The sequence below is a fragment of the Athene noctua genome, chromosome 1, assembly GCF_965140245.1.
Source record: "Athene noctua chromosome 1, bAthNoc1.hap1.1, whole genome shotgun sequence".
NCBI lineage: Eukaryota > Metazoa > Chordata > Aves > Strigiformes > Strigidae > Athene > Athene noctua.
Window position 1 is genome coordinate 217,283,232 of NC_134037.1, and position 16,316 is coordinate 217,299,547.

At 35.4% G+C, this 16,316-nt stretch overlaps 1 protein-coding gene across 1 annotated transcript in view; it reads right to left on the minus strand.

Moving 5' to 3' along the window:
• Positions 1–497: 497 nt before the first annotated feature.
• The window catches only part of NDFIP2 (Nedd4 family interacting protein 2), a 46,943-nt gene continuing 31,124 nt past the window's right edge, over positions 498–16,316 (minus strand). The window contains exons 5-8 of the mRNA XM_074911660.1: positions 10,920–11,044; positions 7,737–7,803; positions 4,140–4,245; positions 498–2,307 (exon numbers count right to left, since the gene is read on the minus strand). Of these exons, the coding sequence (XP_074767761.1) occupies positions 4,142–4,245; positions 7,737–7,803; positions 10,920–11,044 (296 nt within the window). The 3' untranslated portion in view covers positions 498–2,307; positions 4,140–4,141. The remainder of the gene's footprint in view (positions 2,308–4,139; positions 4,246–7,736; positions 7,804–10,919; positions 11,045–16,316) is intronic.

Below are 16,316 nucleotides of genomic sequence, written 5' to 3' on the forward strand. Positions count from 1 at the left end.
CCCTTCCTCCTGCTGATGAGATTTCAGGCTACCAAACTGCTGCATCAACTATAGAGGATTAGATAACGTGTACGTTTTTAACCCTACATATTTTTTCTGTCCAAATGAGGATTTTTCCAAGCTAATCCAGAATAAAACCACAATAAAATCCACAACAAAACCAACTACCTGGATGAAACTTTCTGTAAAATGCAGTGGAGCAAACAGAAATAATTAAATCAGAAGACTGCTACTTAATTTGAGAAAATTGATTTGGTATAAATAGTACTAGTTGATATTGGTAAACAGAGAAAATGAATCAATATGGTATGCTTTGTACAGTTGTATTAACCCATTAAAAGAAATGTCCTTACAGTTTGTTGCCATAAAACATTGAGATGAAGAGAGGATTGATTTGTACCTATTTTGCCCAGTAATTTGTCTAGAATTCCATGCTGACACAAATATTGCAGTGTGCATTTTTCAAAGTGAAATACAAAAAAAAAAAAGTGCAAGTCTTCATTAGCAAAACAAAGCAATGTTTTATTATCCACTTCTTTTTCATATGGACAATGAATGCAAAAGAACACAAACAAACAAGTAAATTTAGAAGGAAATCCCAATCAGATATTGAACATAACTTTATTCTTACCATAAAAAGCTGGGAAGTGGAGGTGTCCCTAAAGTTTTAGTTACTTTCAGTATCTCTGAAAGATTAAGAAAATGAATAATGTGACCAGTTTACATATGTATATTTTAAACTTTCATTATAGATACAAAACTGAATACAGCACTAGCTTAGAACAACATAAACCTCACTGGTTTTAATGTTAGTAATAAAAAGGCAAAATTCTAATATAAAAACAAAAACTGGAGGAAAGTTTTTTTGTTTTGTTTTGTTTTGTTTTTTCCTCAAAGATGCAACCAACAACCAAAGTATTTTTGCAACTGAGATTCCAGTTGTACAAAGGACTGAGAGATGTATTCTCCTACCGAAGGAGAATCATAAATTTCACAAACTTTAAAGGAAACCACACATGCATGAACAGTAGACAGTACCCCTTAAATAGATGATATTTATAAGAAAGTAATGGTATACCTTACATGAATACTTCAAGAGGTACAACACACATTTTCTACTTTCAGAGCTTTAAAAGTAAGATTTTGTTTTCCTTCATAGATTATTTCCAAAATTACCTTACATTTGAATTAGTTTATTCCTAGGAAATGGCTAAGTATTTATTCTAAACAAGCACTGTAAGATAGCTATATGAAATTTTTTTTAGAAGCCCTCAGGGTGGATGTTGTATTTACACTGAACTCAAGACTTCTTAAACAGAGCCAGTGTTATAAATCCAGGGAATACAGATGCAGTACTCTGTTTCAGGAACAAAGGTGCACCTACGAGGATCCAACTGTATAACCAAGGACTAAAGATGTAAGGCTGTCCATCCCTGCTAACATGAACAAACTCTATCTTTTAAAGGGCTCATGCATATGAATAATGATTTTCAGGCTCAAGCCCAAACCAGTTAATAATAATTCATGTGAGGAAAATTAGAATGAGACAATTCAATGCCTTTACCTCAAAAATTACATCTAGTAGTAACTACACCCTTAATAGCCAATTAACAAAAAATATGTATGTAGCTCTAAGATTAAACAAAATTTAGAGAATATGCTGTTACAAAATATATTTGGACATATTTCCTAAGAAGCAATTCAAACAGTCATTTTTGCAGAATTATTTACAGGGGACTCAAAGTGGAGTATCAATTTAAGGTTTGAATTTGATAAAATATTGGCAAATACAAGTTTGTGACAAGGAACGTTGGAGTTTAGTAAACTTAAAAATGTTCTACACAATCATTAGATGAATCTAAGTTATATAAAAAGCTGTCTGAACTGGTTAATCTGAGTCATTTAATGCATTTCTCTGTACTCAAAGTTCAGATCAACAAGTCAGTGGTACATACATGCTGTGAAACAAGTGTCCATTTAAATCTTTCAGATACAACAAGCACAGATTAACCTAATCTGACTGTGCCTAATCTATACTAACAGATGGTTTGTTCTTACTTCAATACTATCTTTTTAATAAGCACATATACAAATGTGCTAAAACAAAAAGGCAGCAATTATAAATATTTACTAGAATGACCAGAACTGGTATTTGAGCATAAACCATCCTGTCATTTATATCTGAAGTTGTATCTTCACTAATTTGTCTTCTGGTTTTAGTAGTCTTCTATCCTATTAACTTGGAGAGTTACAGATCAGCTGGAAGTTTCACACTGGTATAGGAAAGGAATGTCTGTTCAATGCAGTCTGGAGATTAAAAAAAGAAAAGAGTTGTACCTCAGTTCATTGCAGTGATTCACTAGAAGTATCATTGCTAACTGATGTTAAACCTAGAAGCAATAAAGCAGCAGTACTTCCCCCCCCCTCAGGATGGGGGGAAAAAAGTGAAAAAACTTACTGTAATTTTGTTATCGTTTCCAAAGAACAGCTAAGAATATTTTGCAACTGTAGAGGTAATATTTTTTTTTAATTAAAACTAATAGTCACTGTAGATAAAGTTACCTGTTCATTCAAGAACAAGGACATTTAAGTGTGATAGCAATTAATTTGAACTTCTTGTTTCAATAGTTAAGATGCTTCAGAAAAAATAGTATTTTCCTGCTCTAAGCACTCCACAGACCTTATCAGCCCATACATCTCAGTGATGCTTACAGGTAAAGGAAAAATAGAAAGCCACTAAACTCACACAGGACAGAACTCACTAACTTCAGTTAATGGTGAATTAAAGTCGTGTTTTGTCCCAGAGCAGAATTTTAACTGCAGGAGAGCAAAGAATCACAGACCACAGTATCTTACACTCTCATCCTCTTCAAGCTACAGTTTTATAATACCAATTAGTCCATTAGTCCAATTAGTCCATTAGACCATTTTTTAAGTAGTACTTTTAATCTTTATTGTACAGAAAGTTAATATATTTTCAGTCTCACCTCTATAAATTTTGGTATTCTGAAGAGGTTGCAACATTACTAAGAAAAGTAGCAATATGTAAGTATTGTAAAAATGAAATGCTGTCAGGTAGATGTTAATTTAGGTTGGTTACTAAAAGGCAATATACACTACAGTTATTTAACTTACTGCATGATTTTGACAAAATGGCACATTAAAAAGAAATATTATGTTACAGTTGTGTTAACAGATTTCTTCCATGACCAAGAACTATGTAGTATAGCATAGATATTTATCATTAGTGTTTTTAAATGTGTCTTATATAAACATAACTTTTTTTTTTTTCTAGGCAAATACTGGTTTTTTTCAGGCTTCAGTAATGTGTTGCTGGTTACTTCATATTGATCCTGTCTTAGAGAAAAGTTAAGAAAACCTGCTTTATTACAGCAAACGTAGCTTCTCAGTTAAGCCAAAATACAGTATTTAAGCATTTTAAGTGAACTGCAGAGTAATGAAAATGCTATAGTACTTATTTCTAGGCTTAAATTTATCTCATCATGTGACTGAAGTAAAAGAAGTTGGTTTAAGTTACATAGTGAAGTCCAATAGATACACCTAACAAACAAAAAGTTTAAAAAAAGAAAAAGAGTGGGTATGTGCCAGACTGATTAGTCAGCTACCTGAAGGATATATGAAGCACATTGTGGCATATACAATAATCATACTTGTACAGGATTGGATTAAGACAATCATATAAAGAGAGACAACACTCATCTATTGTTTACATGTTCAGACCCAGGTCAATCAGATTTAATATGCAAGCAGATTAGTGCTTCCTAACTTGCTGACAACAGGTTGACTACTAAAGCCAGTTTTGCAACACAAACAGTGTTCTGACAGGCACCAAACACTGTTTCTTGCTTACGAAAACAACAGGGTCCTCTTCATTTTTGTTACAGAACGTTAGTTCCAGGGAGGACTGGACAAGGATGCATAATTTACTTTCAAATTTCATGTCTTTAAGAGATTTGAGATACTTCCAAGTCCATGTAGAATATATACAACGTTTATGACAGATGTTCAAAACCCATGTGACTGTTTTGTGACAGAAGCTTGATTATTTAATACTGAGAAGTATTTAATTCTTCTCAGTTTTCCTGTGAGAGATAATCATATCACTAAAAATTGCTTACCTTCAGTACAAGAAAAAAAATCTTGTTCTGTGAGCAGCTGCCATGCTTTCAGACATATTTCTGACTTTAAGATAATTAACAAAACCTCGAAAGAAGAGGAGGAGTCCTGAAAGTGAAGAAAATGAACAAAATGAAGTCTATCAACTTAAGTATGTGGTATTCCATATTATACTTACAATTTTAAAAACCTAGATTACACTAAGTAAAGCAAGGTCTTTATACACGATTCACAAATTCAACAAGCAAGTCTTCTGCTTTCATCTTGTGATATGAGGACACAGCCTTATGCATGGCTTTTCAGAAGTGTTACACTCATTCTTGGTTCAATCATCATCTGCTTAAAGGTCTGCATAAAAGAACTTAGAGACAGTACAGATTGCTCTAGCAACAAGCCAATAATAAATTATAGTAGATTATGGCTTGAGATTTCACCATCCAGGAAAATGCACCTGTCCAAGAGGAGAAAGAACAACAGTTGATTCAAAGAAAATTACTCAACATGTGTTATGATTACATTTTCTTTTGTCAAATCCACATTTCAAATTATTTAAAAATATTTAAATTTAGCTGCATCTGAAAGAATAGTTCAGCTCTGATAAGGAGGAACAAGAGATACAGAACAGTCACACGGAAGTTACAGCTGCAACAATGGAAATTACTAACATGATGTTGCCAACATCATTTTTATCAATCCAGAGATTCACTGGACATCTGAACAAACCAACCCAGAAAAACACATTGTTGCATAGTGGACACAGTTCTTTGGTCCATATTCCTCTGCTAAGTAAACTTCAACAGAGTAATACATTTATCAGTTGGATCAGGGAGAATCCAACAGAGATAAAACAATCTGTCCTAAGAGCTGGGAGGGTTGAAATCTGAGTTCCTCATCCAGTGGAGAGAAACATGACCCTAGAGAGCAATTCTTCTCATTTAATGAACACACAGGTACCTTGAAGATACATGCTTATGTGCATGTACACATGTATACATTAAGATTCCAAAGGTTCAAATTAAAATCTAAACTGAAGCTTAACAAGTTCAGTAAAGAATTTATAGTCCTTTTCAACATCTTAAATCTTAATAAATAATCTCTATGGTTACATTGGTATTTTGCTATGTGATGCACTTTTTCTTCCTGCTCTCAGGATTGAGACTGATTTTTTTTTTCCAGTGCTCATTTCTTCTATAAATGCTTTTTATTTGTAAATTTTTATTTTATTTTATTTCTTTTTGCCTTTTTAAAACCACAAAAAAAAAAAACAAATACACAGAATACTCTGCTAACCACTGGAACTTTGACCTAAGCTAGACGCATTTCTGTGATTAAGGTGAACTCTGCACAGAGAAGAAAGCACTAAGATCTGGATCAGAAGTCACCTACAAAAGCTGCCACTCAAACATTACCAGAGATAGTCCCACATTCAACTGAAAGGCAGCTGAAACAGCAAAAGGTGGTCAGGCAGCTCTTAAGGTCCTGGAAAGCATACCTTCTGCATTACACACATTGGAAAACCAGTCCAAGTTCAACCCATATTTTATATTTCTCTGTTTAAGGAAGAAAAATAAACAAAACACCACACAACACTTTCCATTGTGTTCCTCAAAAAGAAACATAGGCTAACATTTAAATTTAAAAATTAGAATTGTCTCTCTCCAATTTGTTCACTGTACATGAAGCTCCTTGGAAGTAGAGCATTTCACTTTTCCGTGAAGCACAAGCATGTTTTTCCAGATGTTGAAAGAAGGGAGCAGAAACAGATAGATGAACACCAGAAGAGAGAAGAAGATGGCAATAGGTGGGCTCAAGTATGTCAAAGGACTATGCAAAAGAAAAAGTTCAACTAGCTCATTCACTTCAGAAGAGATGCAGGACGTGCTACTTCATATGCTCTAATGGGAAAGTTAGCCGACACGATGAAATACAGATCTGGTTGACAGAGCTCCCGTGACTTGATAATATTCCTCCATGTCTGGCTAAGGAGCTCTGCTGGGTTAAATCCTTCTATGGTTCTCTAGCAATCTTAGTATATCCACTTTATCAGTTTAAAAACACTGCTGGTCTATTTCATGCAAAACATTCATAAAACAAGAGAACTTGACCACTGGATGCATACTATATGCCTCCTCGTGTCTTTCATACAAGGCATATTATAAACTTTGTGAGTTAAAGGAAAAAAAATAATCTTCAAACAGTTAAGGCTGAAGATAAGGCTTTCCTAAATCTAAGTGAGCTTATTTCTGAAGAAGTGCTGTAAAACACTAGGAACAAGAGGAACTACAAATGCACAGCTTTTTCCATTAGACATGGCAGGGGAAACTGTTAGGGGAAGAACACAGTATTTTCATCCAGTGTCAAACCCCAATTTCAGGCACCACAAGGGTTTGTTTTAATTAAAGATTTATCTGGAGATGTTTGTACTTGTAAAGAGACATTTCACTTGCTACTTAAATGCAATCACCTCAAACAGAATATGAAAACATTAAAGGGACTGGTGCTGTGATGCATTAAATATATGCAGTTTCTATACAACTCGAGCAACTCAGTGAACAGTAGAGCAACCCAAGACTTAAGAAGTCTGATGAATGCCCTTGAACTTTATTAGAAGACAGAGAAAGTTTTAGGTAACATCGTTTAAGATTACTGGAATTTTTCGTGAGATACATAGCAAATCACAAACAGTCAGGATCTCAATGTTTTTTGGTTTTGTGGGCTTTTTTGGTTTTTATTTTAATTTACTCATCATTTCATTCTGACATTTGCTGTTAGCCATTTGAGTCAATTGATTTAAAGGGAAGAGTGCCACCTACTGAACCAGCAACCTTGCTTGGAAAGCTAGGAAATAAAATGGATAGCAGCATTCACTTTTGTAAAAGAAAAGCATTCCAGATTCCATATTCAAATTACAATAGCCACAGTAGGAAAAAAAGGTACAGTCGTTGGGGTTTGGTATATCCTAATTAAAAACAAACAGAAAAGCAGAATTTGATGTGTATAAGACTTAGAACACAGGCAGACAGCCCTCTTAAGAGAAAGCTGACATCATGGGAGCACTGTGATCAGACAGCATGAAGCCATTCTCTTGTCCGACTGAGAAACTACTGATGCAGTATGCATTTCAAAGGACTAGAAAAGGGCATTTCATGACCTATGTACAACACAGCAGACCCCACCTTCCTAGCATCAGTCATATTTCTTAAAATGTAATACTTGACATACATCTAAGTACTAGATATCACTTCTCAATATGTTCCGTCCATGAAGCTGAAGTTTCATTACACAGTTCTGCACCCCTAAATCTGTAGAAGTAGCATAAAAAGCACAAATTGCAAGTCTAAGATATCTATATAATTACATATGTAGAACAAAATTTTTTGAGCTGAAGGTTATTTGAGCAATCCACAGTTCACACACCACCACCACTATGGTAACCAATAACCTCATGAATACTATGGAAATAAAAACAACACAAAAACCTATCAGCAGCTAAAGAAAAACACATAGCTAAGCGCATTAAAGAACTCTTACTTACAATGACATGATTCATCTTTAAGTACTTCCACATCAAAACAGAAATGTTTTCAATTGCCACTTACCAAGTACAAGAAATATCCACCAAAGCCAGTACTGCCCGTTGAAATATCCAGTAAAGTAATCTGAAAACTGAAATTCATATACAAGGCTCAGCTGCAGTAAGACAGATGACTACAACACACTTAATGCACTATGCAAATACAGAAAGCACAGAGCAAAAAGCAAATTTAGATAAAAGTTAATATATTCAACAGAAATGCAAAACTAGTATTTGTGCAGCAGTTTAACATACAAATAACACTTTCAGTGACAGTTGGTCTGTGGCAAAGTTATTTTAAAACCTCTAAAGAGAAATGTGTGTGTGTAAAAAAAAAAAACCAACCAACAACCACCTTGTATTATTTGCCAGAATCATCTGACATTTTGTATTATAATGAATCACCACTTGCCGATTGTCCTTTTTTCCCCCCCAATGCCTGCCATCCCAAACACATTATAGCAGCCTGCTGCTTTAGATATTAACACCAAAAGCCACATTAGTTTAATCTTATCAGACAGGGATGTTCTGCTGACCCCTCAAAAAGAAGAGCTTTTGACCTTCTGTATACCCCCTACTGTTAATCGCTGCCAAGAATACCAGCCCCATAAAGACCCCCAACTCATTAAAGTCTTTTCATTTTCAAACCAGCATTCAGTTCCCAGCAGTGAGCTGAACGCAACTAAATGAACCTTGAAGTGGCATTTCAACTGTTCCTGTTAGTGACCATGGCAGACAGTTTTGTCCTCTCTGTGATGTGGAAGGCAGCTGGAGGGCAGGGTGTGATGGTATTGGAGACAGGTATCTGTGCCTTTACCAGACTCCAGACTGCATGCTTCACTGATAAAAGGGCTAATCAAATGTCTCCAAAACTCACATAAGAAGCAGGAATGGGGAGATGTGTGAAAACTTACCAGAAGGAGTAAAATAACCTATTTAGTAGCTCTGCACACTTTTCATACACTTCTCATCCTACTATCATTCAGTATGTTTACTGCATCCTGCTACAGTGCTTCCCATTTGCCAGTTCTAGGACATTTCAGTAGTATCAACCAAGAAATCATGTAATTCAATTTACTTGAAAAAAAAAAAAAAAAAGAAAAAAAAGAGAGGATACTAGGCCACATATGCAACCAGATAAAAATCCATGACATTTAAAGAACTTCAGATATAGTTGTTGGGTTTTTTTTCTTTAAGTAACTGTGCACTGAGATCCACGTTTTCTCCAGAATAGAGCTAGATCATGTGAATTCTTTAAAGGTTTAGTCCTGTACTGTATTCATATCTATGGGCAACCCAGGAAAAAAAAATAATCAAGAAACAGAATTGCTAAATTGAACTAAAGGATTGGTACTTACAACATCCCTATATAAATACTAGCATTTCTGCAATTCGGCAGAGTAAGCATTTCATATTTTTTGACGCTTCATTAAAGTATCAAATGAATACTCAACTCCAGGAAGTTGACAACATTATTAATCCCATCTCACTTAGTAGTCAGTATTTTCAATTCTCTAAACATATATAGCACCACACTTTTTTTTAAAGTTACAATTTCATTTAACTGAAAAGAAGAAAAAAAACCAGCAATCAAATAATGGCCTATGTGCATTACACTCACTCTTTAGGCAGAAGCAGCAATGGCTGCAGAGTTTTCCCAACAGCAAAATCACTTTCTTCTTTCACCCACTCCCAGTAAAAACTGACACAGAGAGAGCATAAGTGAACTCAGACTGTTTAGACACTGAAGTTTTGTACTACTGACCCTGAGTGAGAAAGGACAACACAAGCCTTCGGAGGAGCTTGAAACAAAGGAACAGAACAATTCTGTGCACACATGTGTGCTTGTGTGTCACCATCAAAACAGAATTGTTGGCATACACTTTATGAGCTTTCTGCTACTGTCTCTAGAAGGGGAGACAAAACAGCAAGATGATAATTTTCACTATGAAAAAACCCACCCTTGAGGTCCTGGAATTGGTCAGCTCTAGTATTTTAGAATTAGCAACAGATTACATACAAGAATTTAAATATAGTCTAGAACACAGTAATTCAAGCAAGTTTAACATATAATAATTTTTGTGTTTGTTATAAGCACATTTTTAAGCAGACAGGAATAATAAAACTGACATAATGAGCAAGTTCTGCCCTCTATTTAGTATGCCTCAAGGGAAACTAAAAATATCCCCAAATGAATGCATAGTTGAAAAATTCATGTCTTCTTGCTCCCTTAAGATAAATTCCATCCCAAACCCTGAATTCCAAATAAATACACCAGAATCACATCTGGTCCTGTAGCATTCCACTGCCCTGGGGAAAAGAAAACAAAACAAAACACCCCACCAAAATCACCCTCAGCTCTAAGATAGATGCAGGACATGTCCAAGAAGGACTGTGCAATCTCTTTACAATCCATGTACTATCATGCAAAGACTAAATCAAGTTAAGCTACTAGCACACACACAGAAAAAAACAGAAAAAATAAATTCAGAGTTGGCAGGGCATAAAAGACAAGTAAATTATCCAAGACCTTTCTCCATTAGACAGTATGAGATTTTAAAGGTTGTGTCTCACAGACATGCAGAATTCAAGTTCAGAAAGAATCTTCGTTTCCTCTAGCACACAGTCAGCTAAGTAACTTCCATTTGGCTAACATACTTTCTGAAAAGTATCTAGTCTTGAAGTGAAAATATCAGGAATTTGAGCATCTGAGATGGTAAAAACGTGACTAACTACATACTGAATTTTGACTTGACTCAGTATGTATATTACAAGGAATAAAAGAATCTGATACAAGGAATAAATGCTTTCTGATTTCTTCCCTCTCTGCCCCGATAGGCTGAGGCATTTATAAATCTTTCATATAGGACACTGTAATACCAGTGACATTTTAGGTACTTCCTCCACTTCTTCTGAATGCTTTTAAACGTCTGTGCAAAGAATAAATCATTTATTTTAGTGGAAAGATGAATATAAAATGCTATGTCAGATAAAAATAGTTTAAGCTTCATCATTAGTAAGCACATATGAATATATAGCACGTAAATTCTCTAACTAAAGTGGAAATTAGAGAGAGAAGTCTGGGCACTCTGTTAAGCATTGGAATTTAATATACTGATTTTTAATTCAATTATTATATATCCTTGAAAAAATTGTTACGGTTTGGTTCTACAAACAGAGTCTGTACAGTGTGAATCAAGAAACATACCCGTACAATGAGAATCCACTTGATCAGGGACAGACCAAATCCACAGATTGCACCATACCTTCCAGCTATGGTATTTGTTATACAGAAGGATAAACAAAATCCAATCCAGTTGAAAATAAAAGCCACTATAAAATAAAAGAAACAGTAGCGTCTGTTAATCTGTACAGCTAAGCAAACAGATTGAACATTAATTTAACTTTTAAACTAATAAGGGCATGCTTACACAGTCACTAATTCCCTTCCGGTAATTCAGGCTTTCAGAGATTGACTTTGAACCCAGACATTCCCCATGGTATAGTCACTTAATAACAAAGCAAATGGTAAACAGGCTGGAACCTACTACTTTAAACAAGAGAAAATTCCAACATAAAAGAAAGTATTATATTGCTACAGAAATCTAACCAGACGACACTAGACATGAAGAGTAAATGCAAACAAAGGACTATAACATACAAGACTTGGATTAAAACAACAAAAAAAACCCTCCTACATTTTTATATACCTAAAAATATAGTTATATGCACACATACGTGCATGTATCAAGGCTGCATATTCAGCTTTATCCAGTTTGGATCGAACAGAATAAAAGTATCGTCTCTTGTTCTGTAAACATAGTATAGAAACGAAGGTAAGTTGAGAAGCTGATGTTTCATTGGTTACTGTCTTCTCTTTTAGATCTATATTCAAGTATAAGATACAAGAATTTTTACACAGAAGCTTAAGAAATGAAGAAACACAAAGGACAGTGAGCATAACTACCACTGTTACTTCAATTAACACTTCTACCCAACTCCCAGTAGTTTTACAATTTAAAGTTCCATATCTACTTAGGTACTTAACAATCAACATCACCATCTGCACTGACTTCCGTTTGCATGCAAAGTGTCGGAATTCCCAGTTAGGTGATGTCCCAGCTTTGGAGAAAGTTACCACAACTAACAAGAAAACCATCAAACAGAAAAGCTGGGGGAGCTGGCAGAAGACAACCATTTAGGAGTTCTGGAGAGGACAAGACGGTAAAAGTTTGAACACTTAAAACATTAGGAACAGAAAACTGGTCAATAGTTTTCTTAAGTAAAAGTCAATCTGGTAGGATTATCTATAAACAGCCACCATTATTAGAATTTAAAACTTTGTCACAACTCCTCCAAGAATCCACATGAAGATGCAATGATTTGTCCACAAATGCAAAATTAGTCTGTAAAACTGCAGTGGGATTCCATGAACTGTAAAGAAATTGAAGTTCCAAGACAAGTTTTGGAAAACGTCAGCACAGACACTTCGTACAAGTGAGAAAACACCTTGTCCCAGACAGAGTCACAGGTAATAGATGAGAGTAATCTGAAATCTTACTATTTTATGCTAATTAGTAATATGTAAAAAAACACAAACAAAACAACACAAAACCCAAGAAAAAAAACCAACCCAACCAAACCAAACCAAACACCCAAAACACACAACAACTTTGAGTAAATGTTGATCCAAATTTGTATACACAGGAAAGAAAAAAAAAAAGAAAAAAAGAGGGCATTTCTATTACATAAGAACACTGTGACCCTAACATTTACCTGTCTTTCCAAAACACAAGAAAAGCATTTACATTTGACAAAGCCTGAATACATTAAGCAAGCTTTCCAAATCCACCATACTTTTAAGAGTAACAGAATTCAGAGCCTAGTTCTTCAACACGTCTCTGTCCCTGTCTCAGCATAACAGCTTACTGCTGTTTCTCTTCCTCCTCACTACGCATGCAAAGTAGTGAAAAGGGCGACTTCAACTGTGGCTCCAAAGATAGACATGCAAAAAAGGACAGAAGATAGACATGTTTCTAATGAACTATGCAGACTACAGGAATTCCCCAAATACTTACAATTTTAATAGATATACATTTTAAAAAATAAGGATTATTTTAACATCTCAACTAATTTGTGCACGCATTATAAAAATTAGAGACTTCCCAATCATAAATATAGGAGGGGGAAAAAACTAGTTCTTATAATCAAAGCTGAACACAGTGACAGTTTTACCCTTCTTTCAATTTGATCTAAAGGAATATTCAAAATAGAATCCACAGTCACTGGATAGCAGGTAGATATTTAACACTAAGTTGTTTGCCCAGCTCCTGAAAGCAAAGGTATCACCATGTTTGAACGTTGTTCACAGTAGCTCTTTTCCTTTAACCAGTGGGCTGTTCCATCTATTTATTTAAGCAGACAGTGCAAGTGGGAAAGAAAAGGCATAAACCATACAAAAGTTGTAAACTATGCAAGTTCAAATACCCCAGTAAAACTGGATACATACAGAAGAAAAAATCTCACTAACTTTCTATCTGTAACCATCCACTAGAATAAATCTGCAGTGAAGACCTAATCAAAACTCCCTGTCTTCAACAGCAATAGGAATGTGTACTTCCACCTCTGTATTACCTAGGCAACATATCAGGGAGATCTTCCCCACATTGCCTTGGTGTTGCATCACTTTAGCAAACTTAAGATGGGCAAAAATAATGTCTACATGTTTTCAATCTTTCCCATTTCTTCTCTCTCACCTCCTCTGTGTCCTTTGCTACTCCAAAAATCATCTTTACTCTCATTCTGGTTGCAAAAATCCATTTTTTCCTTTCAGAAACACATCTCCAGCTTCTGAGCAAACTGCAACAAGTAAAATTTTTATCTATTTTTCAACTGTTTTTCTTCACATCAAGATTAGCCTCATCCATCTTTCTATATCTTTTTCCACAATGATTTCCATGTATATCCTCTGTCAGTCATGCAAGTTGTCTGAGCTTTGCAGCCTACACTGCATCTGCTTAAGAGTTACGAACATTATTTTCTGTGTAATTCCTGTATCACCTAATTATTGCAATAAAAGTTGTCCATAATTTTCATTCCTATAGTGACATACAAAAGTCATAGCACAAGTCTGTCCACCAAGCTGAGAAAGAAAATACAATAGCGAGGGGACAGACTGATAAAAAGAAGCATCTACTATTCTTTCTAGATGCATCTACTGCCTTCTCTATCTACTAGGTAATGACTAGAGTCATTATGCAAGCTTCTTGATGCAACATATGCAATCCTAGATTTGTCTGCATTCACTTGGCGAAATGTAAATGGCACTGCTCAGCAGGTTAAAGAGACCTTGTCCTTCATACTACTTCAGCTTCCCATGCCATTCTCATCTAATGTTCCTGGTCTGATACTAATAGATGCTACCATAAAGAAAGCCATTCCTAAAACTGAGACAGTCTAACAAGTTGCTAAATCATCCTGGTTTTAACTAAAAGAGCATTCTATCTTCTAGATAACCACCGCAAGACTACCCACTCTGCTGCAATAATTGTTTCCTATTCCAGAGATCACTAGCATCTGGATTCACACTTGAGCCCAACTTTCAACTATTGTCCTCTTTCTTTTAATGAATTTCAGACATTTAGGTGAAACTCACACTGACTGCACTGGCATCATGACTTCAGTCCTTCTTTGCTACTCTAACTCCATATAGACAAGCAGAACTGATAAAAGTAAGATTTTTGAGTTTTGTTTTATACATTCTTGAAGTGCCAACAAGAAGAGAACGTAAGACTATACTAATGTAATTCACATACAAAGAATATAACCATTAGATTTATCTCCTCATGGCAGCAAAACTCATCATAAAAACAGGCAAGAAGTTTCTTTTTGGGTGGAGGAGGAGGGTTGGACTAAAGGTCGTCTTTAATAAAAAGTCTTCGTGATATCCAGTGTAGCACCCACAACAATTATGCTATATGTGTATTTCTCTTCATGTTGTGCAGTAACATAATCTCCATCAAGATACAAAGCACAGGATGTTCTATGTGTTGCAGAAGTTCTTGAATCCGACATGTAAAATAAGGCTATTTCCACACTGAAAGCCTTCTTCTGAGGGGCAGTGGTCAGCATAGTATTTTTCATACCAATAATTAAAGTTAGAAATCAAAATCTTTTATCTATTGGCAATTCCAAAGAAGCTGGAGTAAAATAATTCTACTTGGTTTTGACAAACAAGCTTGTATTCATTGCCATTCTTCATCTCCAATAACTACAGGGGCAAGGCAACGATGATGTGTGAAGCTGTACTGTGTCATTAATAACTTATTAATCCATGTTTATTTTTGTCAGTGCTCATTAAATTGCAAAGCAGTATTGACACATCCTTTCATTGTGTTTCCACAATTTACAGTAAATAAAGAAAACTTAGTTTTCTGAGTTAAACAATCTTGTGTAAAAGATTTTGAGTTGTACATGTTGCAATACATCAGAAGATACAATGATGACAAGCACACTAGAAAAAAAGTCTGCTTTTTCCTGAATTGTTCTTACACGTCACTTGATCTTTTTTACTTAACTTTCCACAGCTACACATTAATCACTTAAGTTTATATTCAGTATCACGAAAAGAAGCCAACAAAACTGGTCTGAATGCCTGTGTTGGTTCCAAATTTTAACCATGGCTCAAGCCTGTGATAAGACTATAAGAGCAACTATATATCTACAAAAAGCAATCATGCTCAGTTACACCCTCAGTTCCCGATGTGTCCTCTGACTTCTTATTTTAATATACAGCAGACAAAGCTTAATGTTTCATACCTAGCCTAGGTTTACTAAGCATCTGCAATAAATATTCTTTCCAGATCTCTATGCAACACTAGAAATTATTCTTCCCATTCCTGCATAGAATTTATTCCATTCTTGAACTGGGACACATTTTTGCTCCTTTCTGAAGGGCACACCTGAAGTCTGAAGATCGCTAGAAGCATCTGCTATCAGCTTCCACAGATAATGTTGGGGTTTTTTTTCTACTCAGTGACGAATGTTCAAAAAACCTCCCTAGGCAATTTATTTCTTTCTACTGCTTCATTACCCTTGTGGAGAAATTTTTCTTAATGCCCAATTAGAAGCGTCCTCGTTCCAAATATTTTGTATTATATCCAAAGCATATGGAGAAACCATTCAAGTCAAATTCTTTCTACATTAAGAAAGAAGTTAGGTGATTGTACATGAATGTGAGCCAGGCTCTCTGGATAACCACAAAGAAATAAGCACTCCCAAACCAGCTCCTTTATTTCCTTCCAACACTTGCAATTTCAGTCAAATGATTTCCCCTAAGCTTCTCTTGTATGACTAAGGGAAACCTGCATAACATTCATAATGTGGACATGCAGGAGTCAGGTTTCCTGAATCCACACAGAAGAATCCTCCCGCTGGAAATTTAGACCATGCTTACCACTCCTCGGGAAGCACCCAACAGGGTGCTGTGCTCACCCTGAGCTTCTGCCACAACGCTGCCTTTGCAGCCTGTGCGCGCTTGAAACCCCCTAGGTAGATATCCTAGCTTGTATGCAGTTTATTCACTGAAGCATCTAATAGCTTTGAA